The sequence below is a fragment of the Chroicocephalus ridibundus genome, chromosome 1 (genome assembly GCF_963924245.1).
Source record: "Chroicocephalus ridibundus chromosome 1, bChrRid1.1, whole genome shotgun sequence".
Classification (NCBI taxonomy): domain Eukaryota; kingdom Metazoa; phylum Chordata; class Aves; order Charadriiformes; family Laridae; genus Chroicocephalus; species Chroicocephalus ridibundus.
The window spans coordinates 66,987,822-67,014,645 of record NC_086284.1 but is presented as its reverse complement, the minus strand read 5'-3'; the positions used below and the strand labels follow the sequence as shown (position 1 = coordinate 67,014,645).

The following is a 26,824-nucleotide window of genomic DNA, read 5'->3' as shown; positions in this document are numbered from 1 at the left end:
GAGCAGTAGTTAATGTCACATTTCACAAGTGTAATGCTCTTCCGAGTTAGCTGTTTGAAGAAGGTACGCCCTTTTAGGCGGCGTGGTTTATTTTATTAAAAAAAAAAAAGAAAAATAAAAATACAGTGCTTTGGAGAAATTACCTCTAATTCTGGTACTTTGAAGATGGTATCTCACAGGATTTTCACTTTGAGGGCTTGAACTCCTGGCAGGAGGCAGGATGGAAATCCTCTGTTCAAAAGCTTTGGGGCCTTCTGACTGACAGCTGAGCACAAGCCCCTGCTTATTAGCTGTATGTCACCATCTGCCACTATTCTGTAGCCCCACAACCTTCCAGTCAGTTTTCAGCTGTATAGGAAAGCTCTCCTCAAACTAGGCCAATTATAATACCCCGCTACAAAAAAAAAAAAAAAAAGTAGTCTTTTGTTTGTGACTTTTTAAAAAGTAAGTCTCAAATACGTGTGGACTACCTCGCAGGCGACAACAAAAGCAGACCTTTGTGCTCTGCACAGAGATGCTGGAAAACAAATCCATGCCATACCTTCAAAGAAGCAGAACTACAGGAAATTAACTTGAATGAGAGGGGAAAGGTATAATGCCCGGGCAATTCGTGCGCAGAGGCTCAGCTCCTCAAAGAACATCTCAAAATAAAAGGATGATGAACATTACAGCAGGCAATGGGAGAAGGGATGAAAAACTCCTCCGAGCCACAGTCACTGCTAACAGCTTTTAAAATAAAAGGAGGAATCCCACGCTACCATCAAGACGAACTGGCATACTGCCAAATCCGCAAAGGACAAAGTCTTCCCGATGCTTTTCCCAGCCTTCTCCTAGAACAACGAAAATAAAACTGCTGTCTTCCCGCTCCCCCAGTCCAACATCCCCCACCAAGTATCTGTGACCCGCTGTGAAGACGTCTCAAGCAGTTCTTTAAGGACCACGGGGGTGACATCCTTAATATGCTGCGCTGAGCAGTGACAACCGGTGGCAACATTACAAGACCTCGATTAGATGGACATGGCTGAACAGTCAGCGGTGATGCCGAGAAGGCGGGCAGTTCTATTCCCTGGAGAGATGCAGAACGATGTATTTACATGAGGATGAAGGATTTTTCGGTCCATTGCCTCAGTGAGGTTATACCACGTTCAACCAGGGATGAACACGTACATCAGAAAGCCTAGAAAATGTGGTTCTTGGAATAGCTGAGGAGACCAAGACAACTGGATGCTGGACAACAGGGAAACTGCAAAGACTGAAACTGCAAGGACAGCAATCGGGCCACTTAAGGTCAATCAGTCTGACACCAGTCCCAATCGAAACAATGGAGAGGTTCACCTACAGTTCAACGGACAGACCTTAAGAGATAGAAACACACAACCGATGCCAGTCAAGCTGGCTGCTGGAGCAGGGTGTCTTGTTTTGTTTTGTTTCTTAATAGGTCTGCGCAAATCTGATGTCATTATTTCACAGGGTGACGAATCAAAAAAACCCACCTCCGTATAATTAACAGACAGTCTTTTAATGAAAACTGATTTATGCTAAGTAACTTTCTGAAAACCAGTTCCCTGGCCCTTACCCATGGAGCACACATATACTATTATAAGAAAAGGCCAGATGAAATACAAATGTTATCGTTGAAAAAAATCTCTGAATAAAGTATGGCAAGGAGATCTGCTGGAGTCAGAACAACCACAGCCCTATTCAACAGTTTCAACATAACCTCCGTGATTAAACAGTGCGTAAATATTGCCAGAGCTGTACGCAGCAAATACAACACGTCCCTCGCGTAGAGTCACCCGGATTTCTTGCTTACCTAAGTCCATCCAAACAGTTTGTACTGAAATAAGAGTGCAACAGAAACAAACAAAAAACCAAACCGAACCGAAACAAAAAGAAGGCTGTCATACTGACAGAATATTGGAAAGCAGAAATTCAAGAGTTTTAGGTTGCACGCAATTCAAAATTCTGTCCCAGACTGCCTGGGTAACTATGGCCAAGTCATTTAGTAGCTTCATATATTTCAGGCCAGAAAATAAGTTACCATCACTCCTCGAAGGCAAGATAAACATTAGCATTTGGGGAGCATTCAGATCACGGTGTCACGCTTAACTATACCATTGCCAGCAAGTTTTAAGCTGAAGGAACTCCCAGCCCAAACTGTGCTGGCAGATCAAAGCCCAGAAGAATGACCCATTTACAGGTATTGTATGCTTAATTAAAAAAAAAACCAGCCTGTTACGTAACTGAAAATAACTGCCCTCTCTTTGAAAGAAAAAAATTAGGATGTAGTAGTTTTGCTGAGTTAACTGGGAAGCACAAATTTTGATATGGCTGTACACAGGCAGCCCTACTTACAACACTAGCTCCTACACACATTGAAGTTAGAAAACCAAGGGCCCATGTGGTATAAAAAGTAACGTATATCTGCGTGGTTTTGATGCGCAACATTCCTAGGAGTGAAAAAACCCAAACAAAACAGGGATTCATTTTTGATTTTTTTTTTGTTTAGAGAACAGAATGTGAACTATGGGATAGCTAAAGGTTAAACACATAATACTGATGATGATAAAGAAGGCTAAAGAGCCTATGTGAAACGTCACGCTTACTAAGGCTGCAGACCAAAAGACAGCTTGGAGATTAAAATTTAATTCTTGAATCTGGGACGTCCTGAACAAGTTCTCTGCACTTGTTTTCCTCTTACACAGCGGGAGTATTACACTTCTAATGTGCTCAAGGATCCGCGTGTGAAAAGTACGACTATTCTGATATGATCCAACTGGATTAGATCAGCTAACATCAGCTACCCCACAGAACAAACACTTTTGTTTAATTAAAAGGTTTAAGATTTTCCTTTTCTATACAAAATAATGCAGCTGTCAAGGACCATTTTGCTCCATCAAATGCAAGATTCAGCTTTAGACCATTATCAGATAGGAACAAAATATTTTACCAACATACACTTCTGACATGGCAGATATTCATACTCTCAAGAATTTTGTCTTTTTCCTTTTGCAAGTTAGTTCACAAAAGTACGTAGCTGGAGATTGTGCATATAGACAAGGAAACCAGTATCGATGACTTAGGCTGGGAGAAATCACTCAACTGATGTGGAAAATGTAAGTTGGCTTTTATATAAAGGGTGCTTATACTTTTATATTCCCTAATCACACTTTTAAAAATTAGATAGGTCCTTGAGTGTGAGACACCAGGCAGTTTAAGTTAAAAGAAAATAATCCAAGTTTTATATTACATTTTCTGGATAGATGCAGGAGCCAGGGGACAGATGTCATGACAGACGAGCAGTGCCAGGCTGGGCTGCACGTGCAATGGAGAGGGCACAGTGGACAGGACCCACGCCCCCCCTGTTCGGCTCACTCTGCAGAAGCAGGACTTGAAATGAAGGTGCTGCTTCTCCGTTAAAATATAGGCGAAATTTGCTGGGCAGCTGGACACTGTAAGAGCTTTTAGCTGAGTTAGCCAGGGACTGACAAGCACTGAAGAGCTCCCTGAATAGCTGTACAAAGAACGAACGGCAGAAATTAGAAGCACCGCTCGGGCATTTATGGCAAGAGCTGTCTTTTTACCCCCTACGCAGTACTCAGCACTCCCTCTCACATGCTGCTTTGCTTCTCTTGACCGTAGCTGGAACTGGGCAACTATAGAGAAACTATATTTGGCTACTGGTTTCAGGTAAAAGTAGTCATAGGCAGCAGCGAGCTGGCTACCCATAACCTTTGGAAGGGAGGAGAGGACAAACGTAGCTGCTGGGGAAAATACAGAAAAACTCATCGTAATGTTTAAAAACAAAAATCCAAATCCTCTACTTCAAGGACCTAGCCAAATTTTAAACATGTTAGGAACTAAGACTGGTATAACCACGCTTTATTATTGACCAGTTCTCCAAAGAATAATAAAAAGAAAACCTTAGAGAGCTGTGCCATAGTGAATAAAAGCTGACTTACCTTTTCCCCACAGGCTGAGTACTCATTCCTACCCTGGTCAGTGATGGCACTGATATCACCTACCAAGAGCATGGTGAAGCTCATCTTTGTAGAGCAGGGAATCAACAACTGTAGACCAAGCTATAATATGAAATTGCAAAAGGAAAGAGAAAAAGAGTATATAAAACTTAATTTAAAATCTTAGTGATGACGTTTACAGGGCAGTTGGCAGCTCATAACTGAACTGGAGGCAAATTTCAGAAAAACCTCCTTTATAGTGGAGGACTGCTACTGATTTTGGGGGGGCCATGCATATGATTCAGTACTGATTTTAAGGCCATAAGGAATCACCTGCATCATCTAATCTGACCTGTAAAAACAAACGTCAAAGGTGTCCAGACACTTTTTCCAGTTTGGCAATCTAACAAAATTCTAGGTATGTTATTGTCATACCTGACTTCTTTGTCTGTTAATAAAATCTGCCTTACTTTTAATCTGAATTTATTAAGCTTCAGCTTCTAATTAGAATTTATTGTGCCTGTCTGCTTAGATTACAGAGCTATCTGCCGACAGTAATCCTTCACCGACACCTGTACTTCCGGCTCACTATCAAATCACCTGATAACCTTTCTTGTCTTCAACTAACAGAGGTAAATTGTCTCCTGAATTTCCTACAGACTTCTGAATAAAAGTATTGTGAAAATAACCAAGACAATCACTCTAAGCTCTAAAGTATTCACCGAGCCAGTCTTCCCTGCTGCAAAATTCGGCATCTTCAAAAAGCCTTTCTTCCGCAACAGCCAAGCACAGAACACTAAAGCAACACGGTTAAGTTTGCAGCTTCTGGTTTTCCTGGAGAGCACGGAGACTTACTTTCCCGCCCCATCCTCCTCAGAAAGCATCCATGCAGTACATTCCCAAAGGAGAAATTTTAAAAGTGATATATGGGAACTACAGTATCAGTGTGCTAAGGACATGAGCTCAAGCAGGAAACGTCCAAAAATAGGTACAGCTTCAGCACTACAAACTGATGATGACATGAAAAATAAGAGGAGTACACAGATCTTTTAATAACATTTGATTGTGCTCAGAGGACATTGGCCTGATCCAATGATCTGGATTTCCCTCACACTGGAATCGTGATGTATGTTGTCTTAGCTGAAAAAAAAATGACATCAGATCAAAAGAACAGACAGATGAAAAAAAAAAGAAGTTAAGAGCGAAAAACCTGGGAGAGAATTCAAGGTCAGTGACATGACAGCATGTTCTGTGTTGTGGCACAGAGCAGACAGTAGAATCTCCTTTCTCAAGGTAATTTTGCATTTGAGAAGCTTTTAAAAAATTGACTGACAGTAACTCCCAGACCCAAAGAACATTCTTCTTAAAAGGAAGCTGAAGTCTATAGTTTCTGCAAAATTCTCAGGAACCTTCTTGCAAGAAACACAAACCCTAAAAACAGCGTTTGTAACAGACATTATAACCTGTATTAAACCTGACAACTGCTTTCTTACAGCTCAGCGATGCTGCCTGTAATGTCTGTAATCCAGGAGAGAGAAAGCATCAGTGATAGAACCAAGGTAAAAAACAAGAAGGCAGCCTACAGCTGGACATCACACAACTGCTATAAAGGCACATAACTGTTTTTATTTCAAAAAGCCACTTAACTAAGAGAAAAAAGAAACAGAACACAACAGAGACAAAGAACAAAGTGGGGGAAAAAAATAAAAACAAAGAGCCCCAAAAGCACACAAGTCATACACCAAACTTGTGCCACACCTCAACATTCAAAATTGAAACTGGAAAGAGTCCCATTTGTTTGCTGCTTTCTTGAATCCTGCATGACAAGAGACAATGAAGATGGAGCGTCCCCTCTCTCCAGTGCAGGGGTACACTTATCTCAAGAATAACAGCTCAAAAGGAGAACAGAGATATACTAGGTAATGTGCTCATTCTAAAGCGCTCACCCAGTTTTCCTGACATTCATGAAAAAAGCAACAATCCTGCATATAAAGAACATTGTTGACATAAAACCAGAAAAAAGATACACTACAGTGCTCTAAAGCTCTCTAGCTGGCATAAACTGGAGCCAGGCTATTTAATCCTCTGGCAGAGTTCATCCCCCCTTAAGCCTGGCCTGACTGCTCACGGTTACAAATCAAGTCTGCTATGGGTGCAAATAAGACAGCAGACTTCATGCAGCGTAACTTGGGTACTGTATGACCCCCCAAAGTCCTTCGTCACATAGGCATAACCATACTGCTTCCAGAGCCCAGCTTGCTTCACAGTCTGCTATAGTATCTGTACTGATGTGGGTATGCGGAAGGCGGCTCGGCACAAACTAGTTGTCATATTACATCTGTTTTTCTGTTACAAAAGACTCCCGTGGCACCCAATAATGAAAAATTGACTGTTATGTACAAAACGGTTCTGAAGAGGCATAAACATTTATCAGAGATTAGCATTTCAAGTAATTAGAGGCAGAGCTGCTGCTTGTTATGTATGTGAAATAAGACTATGTAGTCAAAATGTGATGAAGGCACTCATGAATTAATTTTACACTGATCACAGTAAATGATCAGTATAAAAAGCATCAGACAGGCAGCTAATTTTACTAAGTATACTTTAACCATATTAGTAATTGACTGTTTTAAAAAAGTTGTAATGGCAATCTAGAGTTAATTTTTTTGATTGTTTGTTTTTTGTCAGGTCTAATGTACGAATTATATATGTACATGCTAATCTACAGCATGGTATACAGTATCAAGGAACAGACAAGCTCATGAACCTCAAGACGTATTCATTTTTCAGACACACCAATATACGGTGAAACAACAATACTATTCTCCAGTACATCTGCACTTATATAGATCATCTCAGCTAAGGATTTTAAAACAGTTCACAGAGAATAAAAAATTAATTTTGCAATAACTCTGTCATGTAAAACACGTTATAGCCATTTAAATAAGAAATAAAATGAGCAGCTTTTTTTCAGCAACTAAATTAAGTGTCACTCTTAAAATATCAATTTACACAACTCATGTAAAGATAGCCATCCTTCCCCTTCAATCTTCACGGGAATACAGTCAACCAATTACTATATGTAGTCCAACCACTGGACTACAACTGAAAGAAAACAAACGAACAAAAAAATAACCACATTGCTAAAAGCAAAAGGTTTCACTTACCTTTCTCTCCATCTGAAATAAGATCTCTTTCTCCCTTTTGAACAATTGTCAAATTCCCCATGGCTTGGCTGAGTCTTAATACACATCCATGATGATCACTACTGTCTACGGGGTCTCTAAGCTACAACACAAGAATTCCATACACAGTACATATTTTACTACTAGAACAATATATTCTAACACATACTACTTCAGCATATGTACGGGAGGGAAAAAAAACACAATAAAAAAGTATCATCATCAGTCTTTCCAGGTATTTTTTTTTTTTATACTCACTGCAGTGCCAAAAAAATGCATAAGAATGGGTCATCTTTAAAAAAGAGCTCTGTTTAAGAATATGCATTATTGTGGCAATTATCCCATGGAATAAAAACCCAGAGAATGCTTCTCGCATATAAGAAACGGCACATAATGTTTAAGCCAGTAATAAGTTGTTTATTTTTAAAACTAAAAGACTAAACTTGCACATACTTAAATATCAAAAAGGAAAAGGGCTCACCATGGCTTCATACAGTCTACTGAACTCCATGTAGTTTGGAGTAAGAATAGCTCGCTGGTAGCCTTGAATAAGAGAAGGCTGCTGGGAAATGAGCCACAGTCCATCCTGCAAAAAACAGTTAGAAGAACACTTACTGAATAGATTCTTGAATGTCAAACCACTGACTGAAACAAGAAAATACTTACAGCATCAATAATGATAGGGATTCCTTTCACTTTTGATTTTTCTATAATACCCTGCAAAAAAATGCAGATAACTTCAAGAGGCTTGTTAATTTAAATCTCGTAAGATCCAAAACAAATTCATACAATAAATCTGATCATACAAGTTGTTTTTCAAAGTAACATAGAAAAAACCTGTTACATTCTGCAAACTGATATAAGACATTTTCATATCAACTGGCAACTTCACAGTTACATTGTTCTCTCCCTGGTTCAAGTATAATCAACAGGGTTTCCGTAAGGGACATCTTGGTGTTGATATGCAAACAAGCAAGCGATCGCACTCGCTCTCCCTGCTGTGGGAGGTGTGCAATCAATACCAACTAAGTACACGGTAAACATACGTCTCCAATTAAAAAAAAAATAAATAAAATCCAAATGAATATTGCCACGATAGAAATCTATCAGTAACTGTAACATTAATTTTAGTTGCTTTTCTGATGATAGCCCCATTGCAGTACTTGAGTTGATGTACAAGCTTCCCAAGACAAGGACATGTCATTTCAACTCATGGTCCTGGAGGTTTTATACTTCCAAAGCAAAACCCAAAAGGCTCAGAGAACAGACCATTTGCAAAAGTTTTTTTCAGCAAGCAGTATCTACTGGCAGCCCGTCTGCCCTCAATCTCCCTCCTAACCAAGCAGTAGCAACAACTGATAATCAAGCTTTTTTAATGAGCAATGGCTGACAGTCAAGATTTTTGAATGTTGGTCATTACCAACTTGTCTTTGAAGCTGGAGAGTTTATCTTTCTCCTGTTTAAGATAAGACAGGATGGTACCTATCCAAAAGTCTAATTATTTTTGAACGTTATTAAGCTCTTCAGATTAGCTATCATACAGCACTGAGCTCCACAGGTTAGCATGACACTACGTAAGGAGTAAGGAAGAAGTTTTTAATTAATGTTCAGGGTACTGGACACACCTCTGTTCTTGTATTGTGGTCAAAATAAACACAGCCCATCTTGCTTTCTGTAAATTATTGATTGTGGTATACACATATCCTCACTAACTCATTCCTACCCGATTCTGATTTTTGCAATACCAGTAGAAATACTTCCCTTCTATTTTTAGATGGATGACCAGAATTTAGCGGCATGCTTCAACTCAACACCACTTTTATTTGTCTGGGCACTGTTTGCATGTTGTAAGCGTGAGACTGAAACACGCACCACCGCTCCACAGCCTCAGGACTTGTCTCAACACACAGCTGCAGCTACCTTAGATGCCACTATGGAATAAAAACCTTTCCATGACACACACACGCTTGCACAGGTCTCGGCTTGGGCTGTGCGTCACAGACTGCCAGGTGCCCACCCTCCTTGGGATCCTAGGGGAACACCCCACAAGTCTTCCCTCATATTCAGCTACTTAAATAATTCTGAACCAAGAGCAAGTTTTACACAACTCGCAGCATTCAGCTACTACTAAATTATTCAAAGTTATGAATAAGTATATTTAACAGCCAAGGATGGAATCTTAAAACATACCTGGAATTAGTTGTGGCATACTGAAAACCAGAGCGCCTTACTTTCAAAGCTTTTAAGAAATTTATGAGACAGAGTAATTTCTTTATTCATTAATGTTAATCTGCACAGATGTGCACAGCTCAGTTTTCCTTCACAGAAACTGTACTGCTTTGACCCTGCTGTGTTAAGTTCATTACCAATTACGTTTAATTTGACTCACTTGGTTATAATAAAATAAGGCTGTGGCTCTAGCAACAAGGCTTATGTTTGTCGGGGTTTTTTTGTCTTGTATAAATGAATGTTATACATACAACAGTCCAATTATTTTTGAACCACACTAAGCTCTCCTGATTAGATATCATATGGCACTGAGCCCCAGAGGTTAGCAAGGTATTACGTAAGAAAGCATTCAGATCACCCTCCCCCAATTTTTGCAGATACAAATACTGTTTACTGCAATCTCGTTTTAATTAGAGTATTTTTGTACATTAGCAGCTTCACCAAACTCCTTCAGTACACTTAAAATGATTACTGCTCTACTTCCCACTAATGTGAATCACCAGTTTATTCTAGCACGTCAACTTTAGTAAGCCAGTCTTTCATGACACTTCATTTTTTAAATCAAAAAAAGATTTCCCCAACAAATTCCATAAGGGCGTCTGAAGGAAGACACCAGATCTTAGAAGTCCTTATCCTTCCGAACTATTCTCTTAAATTCATTATGAGCAATCCACAGAACTAATTTTGCCAAAGTTCTGTTCCCAAAACAGTTAAGGTCTGGCCGCTGCTCTTCTTGTTTGGCCCCTTTTCACATTTCCCCATAATTGTCATTTTGTCTACTTCTCTTTTTGTCTATATAGGTGTCTAACAACAGGCTAAATCAAGAATCCTGAAGATCCATTTTCCACAAAAAGAACGTAAGAAAAAAAAAAAAAGAAAAAAAATGTGGAAGTTACAAAGCATGAAAGTATACATGCAGTTAAACAGCTTCTGGAAGGCTGGGTCACTGGTACACTCCAGAGAAATAAGACATTTCTTCCTAATAACGATTTGAGTTCCTACCTCTCTAGCATGTCCTCCACAATCCTGAGACACTTGACCTCTTCTCTGAAGAGAAATTTCATCTTGCTAAGTAAAACCTACTGGCCAAGCAACTTTTATTGTGTACCGAGTCTCTGAGGTATCAGTTTCTAACCTAAGACGCTGAGCGATCTTTGCTTTTTAGTTTCGCTCCTTATAAAACAAATAATCAGGGGATACAAAGTCCTTTGTCTTATTTAGAAAGCTCATTTTTGATTAAAAAAAAACCAAAAAAACAAGCCAACAAAAAACCACACAAAGACCAAACCAGCCCCCAAACAAAAAACTACCCTAATTATTTTTGTTTCCTCTTTCTTCCTTAAACCCAGACAGAAACTGATTGGAGACTGACAAGGAACCTCAGAGAGGAAGTTCTGGGGAGGGAGGGGGTAATCTGGCAACTGAAATAAAGCAGTAACAGAGATAAGAGAACCCCCGTAAGACGACAATCACCCATTTGGAGGACACAACATTCACTGGAGAACCTCTGCTTCCTATTGATTGTGGCCAGGACCCATCTCACCTGCTGCCATTTAAAGGTCAAGTGGCTCACCACTGGAGAGCAATTCATCCCGCCTGGCTCCGACACCGCATTTAGGGTGGGATGAATCACCAACAGACATACCTGCCTCTCCTCAGCTATCACAGAGGGAGCAGAGACACCTTACTGATTTAGACACCAAGAACTAGGTGAGATGAAGCCCACTTTCAAACACTCTGTTACTGCAGATACTGTACCTTTAAAAAAAAAAAATTGTGTAAGAGGTGTTTACAGCAATGACGGCTACATCCTCTGTGCAGAATATTTTGTTCCTGGAAGCAAAAATCAATTTTTAGCTGAATCTGTACCTCCATATTTGGCATGGACTTTCCTGTTTTAATACTTGTAGCATATAGAAGAACCTTCACTGTTAATTGCACAATTAATACAGCTCAGGCTATCTCTACTTTCACACCAAAACTTATTTAATGGTTTCTGATAGGATTCTGTGTATGAGCAGGGATCACCTGTTCAGCTTTACCCCATGTAATGGGGATTTATATGGGAAAGGACTTAGAATAGAACATTGCTAACTAAAAATAGTAACAAATGTTACTAAGAAAAGACCTGAAATCCAAACACCAATCACACAAATCAACAGCAAGAGATACAGGTATCAATGACAAAACCAAGACATCACCCCTTCCCTTCAAGCGGCATTTTGAATATTAAGATTTTGGAGATTCTAGCTCCAAGATATCCCAATGGACTACCTTTCCTTGCACAGAATATACTATACCACAACAGCAGTGGTTCAGCTTGGTTCAGTACAAGGCAGGAGCATTTCTTTCACTCGATTCCTAAGCACTCCAGGACATCCAGAAATGAAGGACTGGGCTCACGGAGCAGAGAGGACAATGAGGAGGAGAAAGTAACACACTGCTGTCATCCAACCTCATGACCTATGCCATACTGGTTAGCTAAGACTGAAATTTGGATCTTTCCTCTGCAATATTCACATCCAGGCCCAAGTTTTGGTGTCCTTACCTTTCATGTAGGGAGTCCTTATAAAAGGGATTTGGGCAGTCTCTTGCTAGAGACATCCTACTTTGTATGAGTTAGCTAAATACTTGGTGACTCTCTGAAACAAGTGATTCCACAGCCCACATTTGAATGAGGAAAGGGAAACAGGTTCCACCCCACTGTGATTAAAATCAGCAATAATGAACTGTATTACAAGAGTGCAGGACTCATGCTAGAACTAATCTGTAACAAGAGCTTCCTCTCCTTATAAGCAAAGGCCAAATCTTAAGTTTCTACCCTAATTAAGCCAAAGAGGAAATGACCTGGGATTCACACATCCCATGAAGGTGCTGTATAAGACAACCTCCCACAGAGTTACCATTTGTTAGCAGCACAAAATACTCGACATTTAGGAATGCCCAAAATAACATTCCAGTGATTGCAATTTTGGGTGGAGGTGGTTGAGGGGAGGAGAGCCAGAGAGGGTAAAATTAACCTGAATCAACTCCCACTCTACTCTTGAAATACAAAATTTCCTGAAAAATCATTGTTCTGTGACTGGGTACCCAGGACTTGTATGCAAGCAACCTACTGAAAAACTGAAAAAGTTGTCACAGTAGAAACCAGTGCTCTATCTGGGTAAAGGTAACCCTTTACTGTAATTGGGAAATTTAACAAAGTAAGGGCGATGTGTTTTAACTAATTCTTTTATTATTATTATTATGGAAGCTATTCCCTGAAATGCAATGCATTCGTTTCATTAGAAATCTGTGTTCTCTGTCCCAACTTTCACATGAGAATTATAAAATAGATTCCCAAAACCAAATTCCTATTTTTTTGTTGGAAAAAACCCCCAACAAACCTAACAACAAAACACCAACACACTGAAAACCAGAACAACACACATAGAAAATCAGAATCAGTCAGGCTGGAAAGGACCTCAGGAGGAAGAAGCGTAAAGGAGCGGATGGACAGGCGACTGCTGAAAGAGAGCACAGTAATGCAGAAAAACACGATACAATTTTTCCAGTTAATAGCTTGTGGCTGTGCTATGAAACAACATTCACCTGCACTGCACTACGGGCATCCAGGACTCTTGCACACTTCCACAATTATTATGGAAAAAGGGAATGGGCCAAGATGAGCCAGTGCAAGACATTGGCTGCAAAAAACAGCTAGGAGTGGAATGGGGGGGGAAAACATGTGAGGGAGGAATAAATTGCTATGGAGCTCCTACAATCAAAAGGTATCTCATCAGCCATGGAAGTCTTCACAGAGCAGCCACCCTGAGGCATCAGGAGCGGAGAGCAGGTGGTGCACCCATAGTCAGCACCCACAGCTTCTTGCCAAACTCCGCAGTCAGTCCAGACTTCTCCACCCAAGTCCAGGAGCCAGCAATAGCACACATGCCCCATTCACTCTGCCTGCCTACAACACTATACGAGCTGCTTTTCCACAGCTCCTGGGAAAAGACAATTAGGTACAGTTTTGCCCACACCTGGCTTAAATGTAATTTTCAGCTTTTTTTAATTAGATGTGGATTGGCAGCAGAACGTCTGCAATGATTTTTAATATATTATTAGTCATATCACTACTTGTGTTTTTCCTGATGAACTGGTTTAGATACACAATAACTTTGGCATTCAGTGTTTGCAAAGGGAAGAATCAGGAAATTAGAGCCAGTGGTTTTAATAAAAGATTGAATTTTAATGAAATAAACAGAAAACCACAATAGCAGCATATAAAGCAACATCTATCCCACAGGAGTAATTAATTTTCACTAAGGAAGCATCACACTGTCATCTTTTGACCTTGCAAAGGAAAGATACTGAGGGCAAGGTTTCCTTTATTGACACCAGCTACGAACACTGCATTTCCCATGTCCCTTCAAGAGTCATGTCTTGGCCTTCTCTTGGCAAAATTCCTTACCCATGTGCTCAAAAAGTAGTACAAGCTTCAGCATGCCACAATAATGGATAGCACTGACCACGATGACATCCAAACATTTTAGGAAGCAGTATAACCTTGCCTTCAGCCCACCGAAAGTGCACTCTACTGCAACCTGCAAATGCCAAGTACGTAAGTAAGTCTTCTGCTAGATGTTCCAAAGTAAAGTTAAAATATCTGAGGGGAGCTGCTAAGCAGGTGTGGTCCTTTAAACAAGAGTTTGCACCCATACAGCTTGTTAAAAGCCAGATTTCTAAGAGATAATAATATCCTTGCTTGTCCAAACAGGAAACTGCCAGACCTCCTTGCTGTCTGGGCAGTTTGTGCCTTGCCTACACTCACACATCTAAAACTCGAGTCAGCTGAGGCCTGCAGAGCAAGCCAATGCTATCCTATACTGTACTCCTCTGGCAGGGTAATCGAAGGCCTGCCCATAGCCCCGAGAGGTTAAAAGGCCCGTTCTCTAAAAGTTCAAATACCACCTTCTGGAATGCTGGTTACATTAAGGCGAGCGATAGCGCGGTTTAGCTCCCCTGCTCCCATCCGTTCTACTGATCTGACAACGCTGACTGGCCCAGGCTCCTGGGTGACTAAGCTGGAGCCACCAGACACAGCAAGAGTGACTAGCTTCTGGTTTGGTAGAGACATGCATAACGTGCATAACGTGGCACTGGCTAGGTCTCATACAACCTTAAATAATGAAAAAGGAGTGGCAGCTCCTTTTATAAAGAACCCTCTCCTGAAAGCTAGGATCAGAAACTGCTGTTGAAATGCCACTCTAATTGCTTGTATTTTCCGCATGGATGCTGCTCTCATCCAACAATCCTGAATCCATGGTTTTGTCTGGAACAGAGACATAAAAGGGAAGAAATAGCCAGAAATTTCACTGTAAATGCTGCAGCTGGAAGCATTTCTGCACATCCCCCTCCCCAAGGTGCCCAGGAGGAACAAACAAGTTCAACCCCACCACGCTGCAAACCAATTCCTCCAAATAGGCACTGAAACGCCTAGGAAGCATTTCCGCGTTCCTTGCTTCAAGCGTGGATAAATGCAGAGTTAGCAGGGGCTCAGCTGCGTAGAGGTCAGGATGCAGCTCTGTAGCAGAGATGCTTGGAAAATGGGCTTGGCAAGCAGAAGTTTGTAATCTTGCACAGCTAGACGTAGGCAAATATCCCAAGCTCCGGCTGTGCTCAAGGCTACAGTCAGGGTTGGGGGTGGGGTGGGGAGAAGCTTCCTAAATAGAATATATTTGATACAGGAGGTTTTGAAAAACATTAAAAATGGAGTTCCACTCTCTGAGATTCTTCACATTAGAAACATGTTTTCAGTAACTGGTTTTGGTTTTTTATCTCTCCACTGGTGGGAGCTTGCTTTCATTAGTTCCCACAAACCGATCCAAGAATTCATCCCCCTTTCAAAGCTCAGCAATGTCAATCAAAATCTCACTTCGTGGACAAGATTTATATAAATCACCTTTAACTAGCCTAATTGCCTCAGTTTTACTTTATATATTCCTGTATGTATAACTATCACCAGCTCATTAATCACTCCACTAAGCTCTCAAACCTCACATATGAAATGATTAACTACTGACCACCATTGGTACTAGTTGAATGAAGAGTCACATAACAGAGATGAATATCCTTTCTTTGAAACAAATAGCTTCTTTATCTCATGGTTTATGCTCCACTCAATTTAACTGGGTCTTTTGTCTTTTAACTGTAGTACCACATGCTAGGCCCTGTTTTCCAAAACAGATTTTCAGGTGCACAGGAAAACACTTCACTTAAGCCACACAGAGGGTGATGAGGACTCTAAAGAGCACCCCACTACATCGTCAAGCTCATTAAGTGCTTTGGGAAATGTTAAAAGCTGTTGTTAAAACTAACAAAGCTGAAGATGCCGTAAATCACAGCTAATCAAAACTGTTCTAGTCTACATAAAATAAAAAGAAGGAAAAATATGAGAATGATCCACTTGCAGATTCCTTCTTTGAATTCAAAGTAGATCGCCTGCTGTCCAACTTGGAGCAAAACTGCAGCTAACAGTTTCTTAATATCTGCCTCAATGCTATGCTAAATTCTTAAAGAAGTGACATAATCGAAAGTAATGCCTGAACTTAAGGAACACAAGAAAACAAAGCAAGAGCCTCTGAAATACTGTCCTAGTTATGCAAAAAGTCAGAGCCCTCCTTTTTAGCTACCTTCCCCAAATTCATGATCAACCAGACACCACTTGAGAAGCTACATTTATACACTTCCATCCCTAAATGCATCCAAATCCAGTTTAAGCAATAATCCTGTTTACTCCAATGCAAAGCAAAAAAATCTAAATCAGAATAAATAAAGGCACTAAATTTTCTCATGCTGTTTCATCCACTGAACGTTTGCACTCACAAAGCAAGCTCTACAAGTTTTCCAATTTATGGTTGATTATGTTAATGCTAGATTTGGCTTAAGATATTCATGGTCAGCTGTTGGCATTTTGTCTTAAAATAAAACAAATAAACATAAACTTAAAATGAACCCTGGAATTTATCGCTGCCAATTTCTTTTTAGGGTTTCTAGCTGAATGATGCTCAGGAAGAGTAGAAAACTTATTCAATTCCAGTGTTTTGCTTACAAATCCTTTTAAGTATCAAAATCAAGTTAAACAACAATATAAGCCTACACGCGCAAAGCAAATAAACATCCCACTTCACTATGAATGAGTTTCATCAAGATCCATTACATATATTAGAAAATAAATTCCGCTTGCAAGCTGCATAAACCTGTATTTAAGGTCCTGTTAGCATATTTTCGAACACTGTTTTTCTAATCAAGCCATTTACGAGGAAGCCACAGAATACTAATAGTTCTTAGCACAAGCAGCAATAGCTCTCCCTGCCTGGAGCTGGCGCTCCCAACCTTTATCCGCACCAGTACCACCATCAGAGAAAGAACTGCATCCTATCCCAGCAACTGCTTCATCTTAGGTGAAAACGTCCACAAATTCTGACTCTTGTCAGGCTGTTTGAAAGCAACAAGGCTTGGCTAGTAAGAGAGTAGTTTTTCCGCTGGATACTACTTGTGGTACATGCATCAATCTTGGAGGTTGGGTGGGGGCTGAAAGAAATAAAGTTTACACACACATTCTCATAGCGGGCACGGGTACATGCCCTCTGGTTTTGGCCTCTGCAGTACCACAGGCACATCCACCTGACCTCCTCCTAACTGAAGGCTGAGAACAGAAGGTGCTGTGTCCTTCCCTACGAACTGCCAAATCCCCACAGCAGGTGGGAATCTGCAGGGAACGTAAACAGGGCAGGACGTAAATGCACACATGACATGTATTGAACAATTAAGTTTCTGGTAAATAACTTTTCTGCTAACTTGAGTTTCCAGCGATTCCAAAGAGTCAATGCATCTTGTTGTTCATATTCATACGTGGTGTCAGGTACCACAGACAATACTACCAATCTATAAGCTGCAGCATTAGCCTGGGATGCTTCTCAGATATTTTATACTTGGAACAAACAGAACCCAGGGGACTGCTCAGTAGCAAGAAGAAAATGCTTCTCAAAGCCCACGGCAACAGATTTAGCTTTAACAGACTGCTATGACAACAAAAGGTGGCTCTGTATGCTGTAGTCCTTTTAAGCTTGTAAAAAGTAGTGCAGATGATAGTGTAGTGAAGCACCTGGTCCCACTCTTTCAATTTATTAAGGCCATGAAATGTTGCCTGAATCATGAAGGCATAAGGCTTAAATGGGGGAAATTAATCCAACAAACCAAAAACAAACCTAGAAAGGCTGATACCTCAGCTGAGGTTGAACTGAGAATCCATCTGAAAGAGAAGATTTCAAATGGGCCCTCTTTGGGCATACTTGATGGAGGTGATTCATGACAATGGCCCAAAGCTCTCCCACCCTTTGCTTGATGTTAACTACAGCCAAGATATTTCCACACAACCTTAAGATGATGTCACTAGGGGTGGATAATGAGATTTCTGAAATCTATATCCCAACAGATAGCAGAGATCTTTAAGGGCAAATGACTGGGCGAGGATAGTGTTTGCAGGGTGAGGGGGGCAGAAATGGCAGCTAGGCAGGGCCTCAGCCAAAAGAAGAGCCCAGGCTGGTATTCAGGACATTTTCTTGGAGATAAAATAAAGACTGAGAATTGAGCAAGAGAAGCAAGTAGGCAGTTTGAGAACCCAGTCGATTTTACCATGTAATCTGAGTTATGCAGAGACATTCTTGCTATTAATCATTACCTCTCTTACAGGAGGGAAGCAAGCATGCTCTGCTGAAACACCAATCTAACTTTGCTGCTGGAAGACAGAACACGGCAAGACTGGAGCGACGGAGTCCAGGATTTGGTGCTACCACTTCAGGGAGGGAGGCAAGGAACCCCATTTGATCACAAAGCCAGTAACATACCCAATAAAGATTGGTCAAACTCAGAAGCAGAAAATTTGACAGGAACATCCCATTCATGCCAGAAGGAGCAGGAAGAGAAAGGAGATGAGAAGAGGCTGGAAACTGATACAGGACACAGCTAAGCCTGTGAATGCAGAACACCCTGGAGCATTAGGCAGCATCATCTCCTCTCCTAGATTGCTATGCAAAGAATATAATGTTCTTTCCAAAGTCCCCTTGGTAGCTGCACCCATCACCCTGCAGGAGAGGAACTTGGTTCTCTCACAAACTTGAGGAACGGCTCTTGATGGTACAGGCAGGAATTCCCCTACTTCCAAGCCTCGGGCTACAAGAAAAATCCAATCAGAGTAAGACCAGAAGCGCGAGCGTCCCTGGAACGGCTGAATGAAGAACACTGTGGTGGGTAGGTATAATAGGGTCATAGTACTGCTGCTGTGTGGAAAAAGGAGAATATCCAATAGCTTTGGAAATATGTTGCTTGTAAGCATTGACAGAGGACAGGTGTAGGAACCTTGGCCTTGCTTCCACGTGGCAGATAAACTCTTCCTCAACAGAGTCTAAACCACCACCAGCAGCATATCAACTGAGGTGAACTCGGGGAGGTAACAGTACTGTCATCTCTGGCCAGAATCAATCACAAACACTGAAAGGGGAAAACAAATGGCCTGACACAGCCTACAAGGAAGCTGGCTGTGGTGGCCAAGTTCCATCCCAGATGCGGTAACAGCATTTTGGAAGTTTGAAGTAGAATGGGGAGTAGAAACGCTTCAATCTGCACAGTCCAGAACTGAGAAGTGGAGCAGAAACATGTTTTTGTTCCTTTTTCTTGAAGGGAAGTAACTTGGACTGCCTTTATTAAGACTAGGATTGCCACTTCTGCATGGGATCCAGCTGCACAGCTATTAGGACACAACAAATGCTTTCTTTAGGACATGTTTCTGAAGCTGCAGCTCCTGCAAACCCTTGTCTAGAAAGCTCTGACAGAGCATCAGCCCTCACCCAGGCAACTGAGAACAAGCACGTGAGGGTTTTGTCACAGACCCACAGAAGTGGCATAAGAGAGAAGGATATAACTTGTGGAGCGCTTTCTTGTAACAGGACTTGTTAAGGGAATTATAACCGAAACCAGACAATCACAGGAAGCCAATAAGTATGTATTCAAAGAGTATCACTATGCTCTCAAAAAAATAAAAATAAATCAAAGGAAACTGATCACAATGTGCTGCTTATCCATCAGACTTAAAAGGAACTGAAATGCCACACTGCATACACTGCAGGCATCAAGCGTGAGGGAGGTAGGTGATATAGTAAAGACGCTGAGGACGCAAAGCATTCTCTAGCCTAGAGAGAGATGTACCATCTGGTCAACAAGCAGTCAGGCTATTCCACAATAAAACACTGCCCATGGGCCGTATACCAGAAATTGCAGCTTACCGCATTAGTATCTTAATTCCTCAATGCTCAGAAGACAGAAACAGCCCAAACACATGACCGTGTGGACAAGCACAATCATTGGCAACGTGCTGGCACAATACTGACAAGAACTGACATAAAAACAGCATCAGAGAGGTGACAGACCACTATGCCTCAGCACTTTAATGGGGCAGGAGGAGGAAGAGGGGAAGCGCTCTCTCATCCTCACTGCCACTCTGGCACAAAACGCTGACCAGAAAGCAGACACCAACCTCCATCTAGCCCTGCATTCACATGACAGCATGCTGAGGTTAGCTTAAAGGGAAAACAGAAAATTATATACCAAGCCAGCCTCCTATAAAAGTTTAAAATAGCAATGCTATCATCACTTGCTTTTCTTCTTGAAGGTGAAGACTGATAGAAAGCTTAAAATTCGCTGCTGAAGCAAGAGGGAGACTCAGCCGTTCTTCAACACAGAGAAGCACACCAGTTTTCCTCAAGCAGGCAACCAGGGTTCACTTGTCTCCAATTACATGCACTTATTAAAGCTTTTGGCCAAACAAAGAATGTAGAAGTAAAAAAACAGCACTGGATAACAGTTCCATAATTAGAGTGAAGACAAAGAACTTGAGCTTTAACGTGAGTTGAAATTAATAAGGTCAGATCCACAGCTCATATGAACATGGCCTGAGGTTTTTAGCCTGAAGTAACTTCCAAACACTTTCTCTTCATTGGCTGGCTTTGTTTCTTTAGCTTTAAGCTAGGTCACATAGGATGGCCGGGCTGAAGTAAAAGTATGCTTGTAATTCACTAAGAAAGCAAAATTATTTTTAGCAACGATAAAAAAATACAATGAAGGAATCTTCCAGATACAAATAAGCATTTGACGGATATTTATAAAACCCAGAAGGAATTCTGATATAAAAGAAGCTTATGTTAGATATCTTAGATATTCTAAATGAATTCTTATTTTCTTTTTTTTAAAGTTGTTTTCCTTTGGAAAAAAAACCAACTTTAAAATTTTTGAGAATCAAGAAAAAAAAGATATCATTGCCCAAAATTTTCTGTAAAAAGCACTCTGAAAAATATTTTCAAAAAAGAATAAAATCTCTCTTGAAATTTTTTATTCAGAGTAGAATTTGATTTACTGATCAGCTGTAATGAATTTCTGGTTTCTTTCTTTCTGAATCCATGTTCTTTATTAGCTTTGCACCTCTATATCATAAAGCAAACATTTTTTCGGAAGCAGGAGGAGAATTAAAGAAGTGAAGAGCTCCAACAGCTCTAACAAAAGCCTTAGCAAAACCACCTTCCACAGCTCTCAAGGTATTCTAAACTACTTGGACAGTGTGGTCTTCAGTCTCTTGCCTCCCCTGTTTTGCAATTTCTCTGTGTAACTGTCAACATTTCTGTAAATAATACTAATTCCACTTTTTAGTACCAATGATTAATTCAGTAATACTTCTCAGGAAAAAAAATATTAATTTCAAATTGCACAAAATTAGATTGACGTTAGACTGAAAGATATACTTTGAACATATAAAGATATGTTGACAGTAATACAAGACATCATCTGGAAGACTGTGTAAGTACATAACATTCAGAGTACAGAACTATCTTAAGCTCCTGTTTTCAGCTCTCTACGAAGGCTTGACAAAAAAGAGGATTACCTCTTTATCCAGAGCAGAAATCTGCAACATTTTATAATTAAGAGTATTATTTCTTATTGCAAGGGGACATAGTCCCTGTTCTTTGGTACCTCTGCTGACACAAGTTGTCAAATACGGTTCCAAAAATTAGGAACTTAAATTTATATTTACGTTCTTACAGTACAGGTGCTTTGCACCTAAGGAAACACAGAGCCCTTTATCTGGAGATGCCAACATTTATTTCTTAATTAGCAACTTTCACAATCAAAACAAAAGCAAATCAAAACAACCGTAAGGGTGCCTAAAATTCAGCATGATGCTTGCAGTTTAATAACGAAGACCATGATTAACAGCTGTAATTTTCAGTCAACAATACTTTATTAAATTTGTTATTTAGTAACCCTAATCAAATACATTCGTGTAATCATGTAAAAGATAGGAAATTGGTTAATAAAATGCAACATAAAGACACAGAATAAAATATCAGTATACACATTACCTTAGCGTTCTCAAGTAGAACTTCATCTCTACCTAAGCCAGGTCCTATGACAACTGAGTGCAGTCGTGGTAACCACTTTTCCACCTCATGGACAGCATTGGGACTATCACTAAATGGAATCAGAAAAAAAAGACACATTTAAAAAGGCTTCATTTTAGTATTCTCAGAGTCTGAGTTCCAGATGCAAGATAGAGGTATTTCCTGTCTTGGGTGTCAGACAATTTTATCCTCCAAACTACCAAAAATCTGTGACCCAGGAAATATGGAACGGTTGTCCAAACAGTTAAAATGTAATATTTCTCTTGATTTGTTCCTTAGGCGACGCCACATAAAAATGAGGTGGTAATTGCAAGTGCCCACTATGGTCGTTACAAAATAAGAAAATAAAATCCAAGCAGGAAACCAACAATTCTTACAGGCTGTCACAATTCCCTATTTAATGCTTCTTTGCAAAGCTTATACCTTGGAGAGCGATCCACCATCTTGCAGATATATGCTGTGGCTTGCTGGAAATGATGCAATTGTTTATTACCCTGCGTGGTAAAATGAAAAATCTACTCATGTGCTTTTCTGTCAGTTTCTTCATAAGCATTTGTTCCAACTGAATTACCGCCAAACTGTCCCCTTTCCCCAAAAGGCAATAGGAAAATCAAGCTATTCAGTAAGAGTATTATCTGCTTGCAATACTTAAGATTTCTGCAGCGTTCAGGTTTTGTCTACATTGGACAAATGATGAGAAAAATCCACTGCCACATACAGTTGCCACAATACAGCATTCAGCCCCTGACCAGAACTGTTTATTTTGTTCTGATCAGTCTTGTTGTGTAAATAGGTCAGAATATTTTCAAAGCACTGCCCAACAATGTCAGTTAATCCTTACTGACAGTATGGAGGGAAAACTGAGCCTCCCTCCCCGCCTCTGACATAAGTGATGACAATAAATGAACATTTTAAGTGAACGACGGTGGAGGGGAAGGTCCCTATAGGCTAAGCAAGGGCGTACTGTATGATAGTATACTCTCAGAAAATTTTGAGCTTGCAATAGTTCAACAAAGCTCTATTATCACGGATGAAAGCCCTTGCATGTTTTTCATAACCAACAGCTGTACTGATGGGACACACCACTTGGGAACAAGTGTTTAGCTCGCGTCTGGCAGAATCAGCAAATTCCACAACGATTTCTGCAAGTGCCAGGCAGGAGCCCAAAGCTTTTTTTTTGCAGCTGCACCAAGCCAGGCGGCCCGGCTCAAGGCGGCAGGGATGCGGTGCCTCGCTCCTGGCCATGGGCCAGCAGCCCCTCCACCGACCATATCTGCTCCAGAAACCCCCGGCTGCAGCGGCGCTGGGTCCCCAAAGGAGCCCTGTGCTGACACCACGGAACAGCTCTGTCAAAACAAGGCTGCTGGGTGGAAGCGGCGACCCGCCGCAAGGGCAAGGGAGACAACGAACCACGTGAGGACTTTGGTGTCCCTGAAGCGATCCCCCGCCTAGCAAGCTGAAGTTGAATTTCCATTTGAACGATGCAGCTCCCTCCCATCATCCCTAACTCGCACGGAAACAGCAGTAGCTTGAGAATTGCCAAACGGCTCACTTTCCCCCTCTCCGTAAAACCACCTATCAGTTTACAATGTAGATACAGGCTGGAAATAAAAATGATTCAAGAAATATTTAAAGCACTGTTAAAAAAAGTCAGTTCTTTTATATGCGGTAGGTTGAACATGTCAAAAAACTGTCTGTGAACCAAACTCTAATAAAATGTCACCATTTCTGAATGCAGACTGCTTTTTTATTTACATGCTGAAGCTGATTTTATCTCTAGAAGAGCAATATATATCTCAAATATATATTTCTCAAATAAATATCTCATAGATTTCTATATATTATACAGATGTAAGAATACTGCTGTATATATAAGGATGTCTGAATGGATTGGATTCAAAATACCTTTGGATAGTAGAAGCCAAATGCATTAAAAAAAATGTTCCATTAAATGTAAGCTAAAAACAGAGCCATAGATAGTACCGTAACCGCTCTGCTCTCTTACAAATATCTCATGCAAATAATCTCAACGTAGAAAGTTTGCCAATCTACTTATATTGTGGATTGAAATAAAATAATTTTGTCTCCAACCCAATTGATAATGCGCACTCTTCAAAACAAAGCTATCTCTTGGGAAACGAACAGTCCAACATTAAGCCGCTCCTGCTCACTTTGCCTCTGGTAATAATAAAAACCTACTGTAGAGCTTTTCATCTTCAAAGCATTTTACAAACATTACACTCACATAACCCCTTTGCAAATTCACATCAAGAAGCAACCCAAGGCATAAAAAGGGCCAAGAGATTTAAAATGGTGATAATGACTATTACACTGCAAAATCAGCTATAAAAACATGCTGAAAAATAACTGATGGATTTTGATTCTTCATAAAAAAATACTGCCTCAGAGAAGCACCATGACAACTGCACTTTAAGACACTGGATGTTCACAGCAGCTGTGGTTATGCAGCTAAGGACACCTTAGAAACACCCTGTATCTACAGCTTCTCTGAAAGTGGAAGGGCTATAGTGTCATCTTAGAGTTTATTTCCACACACAGACATCAAAGCAGTAGCATTTTGAAGCTGATAGGGTACAAACGATCAACATGTAATTTTCTTCAGGAAGGAGTGTCACCTTGAATGTTCCTGACAATGGGATTTAGCCCAAAGACAGAAATTTTTCTAGCTCTTAACAGCTCCACTCCATACACAACATTGAAACGTGCCCAGAAGAGTTCTGTGACACTGAGCTCAGTCGGCCTCTACACCCTCAGGCTTCAGAGCAGGTAACGCTCAAGCTGCCCCTATCAGGCACAGTCCCTGAACCACGGTAGCTCCTCACCACTGGAAGAAGCTGTCGGGAGAGGCTAGTTAGCACAGGCCAAAAAGCTTGCCAAGGATCATTTGGATAATTTGCCAGAACAGATGATCATGTTTGGGTACCTGGGAATAAATATTCCTTGGTAGTGTTCAGTTTATTATTACAGAAAAAGCCAATGTGTATTCTTGTTTGCCTGTGGATCAAAACCAGAAAAAAAAAAAAAAAACCAAAATGCTTTGGAGGCACCAGCACAGAACTCAAGTCAGGTCCTCAGCTGCTCACCATGTACTACGCTCACACAAATACTGTTGTTAACTTCCTTTGTCCCTTCATGCCAACCCTGATTACTAACCTGATTTCAAACCTCTCCATTTAATTATCACCTCCACTGCCCAAGACATGCACACACAATTGAAATCAGCACTGTATTTTTAAAAAAAAAAAGTATCTAGAAAGGTATGAGGTATAAGATGTCCCCTTGATTGAAAGAGATGCAATCTTCAGGCTTTGGCAGAAAGGGATCGAGTAAGCATGAATCAGTATTGCCTCTAGAGATGCAGAGCCATACAATACGTGACTTGGCTTTTTTCCAAAACAGGAATAACAAATACAATACCCCTACTTGAAACCACAAAGCTAATATTACTATAAAGAGGAGTCAGAAAATCTCTCACAATGCCACGAGAAAACAACATTTTAATTTCTGAAAAAAGTGTAAAAATCTGTCAGAGAGACTTTGATTAACTAAAAGTCAGGGATTTCCCAAAATAAAGCAAGCTTTTTTGGAAGGTGACGGGGCAAGAGACTGGGAAGTAGTCTGGCTTTCCCATAATTTGAAAATAAAAACTCTGCACCATGGACATGCACAGCAGGGATAATTTGGGAAGCTGAATCCAAGCAGTTAACACCTGTAAACATGGAAAGTGAACTACAGTACCATTGTGCAGATGTGTGCAATTAAACATTCTGCTGACAGACCACAGCTGTAGATTTGCAGGGAATGTTCAGATCTTCAAACAGCTACTTAATTTCCAGCTAACCACTACAGTGTTACGTGACATGTTATCAGATGCCATTCTGCAGAAAATCTAGATTACAACAGCTCACTGTTGTTCAATCAAGCAACCAAACACCACCCCTCCAAATCCCAAAAGCTTCCTCAAAGTCTTAGCTTGTCTGGAAAGCAACCGATAAAACTCTGACTGCATACAGAAAAGCACTACCTACCACAGGATAAACATGTAATTAATAATTGCAAGACAACAGGATAATTGATAAGGAAAACTGAAGGAGCTTCTATAACCTGTCTCATTCCTGTGAAGCCTGGTAGGTAAGGAAAAGTTTAAAGGTAATGTAAAATATCAGAAAAATAACCTCCCATCAAAGTCAACTTTACACATTGTCCATTCGCCAAAACAGATCTAAACAAAAAAGCAAGCATACAGAGAGCCTCACAGGGGGCACGCTATGAAAAAGGATCCCACAGATGTTTACCTGATCAACTTTCCTTAGCTGTTAGCAAGAGATGGAGGAAAGACAGAAAGCTTCACTCAGCAGAGGCTAAGACTGTGATCACTTGGGAAGACAGATACCACAGCTTCATCATTTGCCTCCCCTGAAGCCCCTGTGTAGGCAGTGCCAAGATACGGTCTTCACCATCTTACATGTTTACCTTTTTGCTCTTTTCTCTGCCTCCAGAACGTATCTAGAAAAGTACTTTTCCACGGCAAATTCTACAAAGATTCTTCAAATTAAACAGCACCTAGTCTCTGAAATCGTGAGGATACACTTTCTTTGTGAATTATTGGTAGCTTTAGATAACTTCTGCCAAACTAAAATCAATACACCCTGAAAAAAATTCCTCATCTTGCCACCTCAATTATTTTTGCATACAAGAACAGCACTGGTTTAGTTATGGTGCTTATGGCAGTAACTGCTGGATTCACTACTGGAGTCTCATTGTTGCTTCTTACCCTAATGCACAACCTCCCAGCCTCTTATAATACCTTTTAGATTTGAAAAGCTAATAAAGAAAATAAAAACATTAAGTCAAGCTTTTTACACTTCAGAACTCTTCCATATTTCACTATCACACAATAAAAATTTACATAAAACACAGTTCTGTAGCTCTTCATCTT

General features: G+C 40.5%; 1 protein-coding gene across 6 annotated transcripts in view; it reads right to left on the bottom strand.

Annotated features, from left to right (window-relative positions):
* Positions 1-26,824, bottom strand: part of NAXD (NAD(P)HX dehydratase) — a 52,720-nt gene that overhangs the window by 6,650 nt on the left and 19,246 nt on the right. For 5 of the 6 annotated variants that reach the window (XM_063337540.1, XM_063337569.1, XM_063337579.1 and 2 more), the window contains 4 exons: positions 21,826-21,934; positions 7,811-7,861; positions 7,626-7,730; positions 7,127-7,247 (listed from right to left, as the gene is read on the bottom strand). In XM_063337540.1, coding sequence (XP_063193610.1) covers positions 7,127-7,247; positions 7,626-7,730; positions 7,811-7,861; positions 21,826-21,934 — 386 coding nt within the window. Of the gene's footprint in view, positions 1-3,962; positions 4,083-7,126; positions 7,248-7,625; positions 7,731-7,810; positions 7,862-21,825; positions 21,935-26,824 lie in introns of all 6 variants that reach the window. The other variant, XR_010071469.1, reaches the window with a different exon arrangement.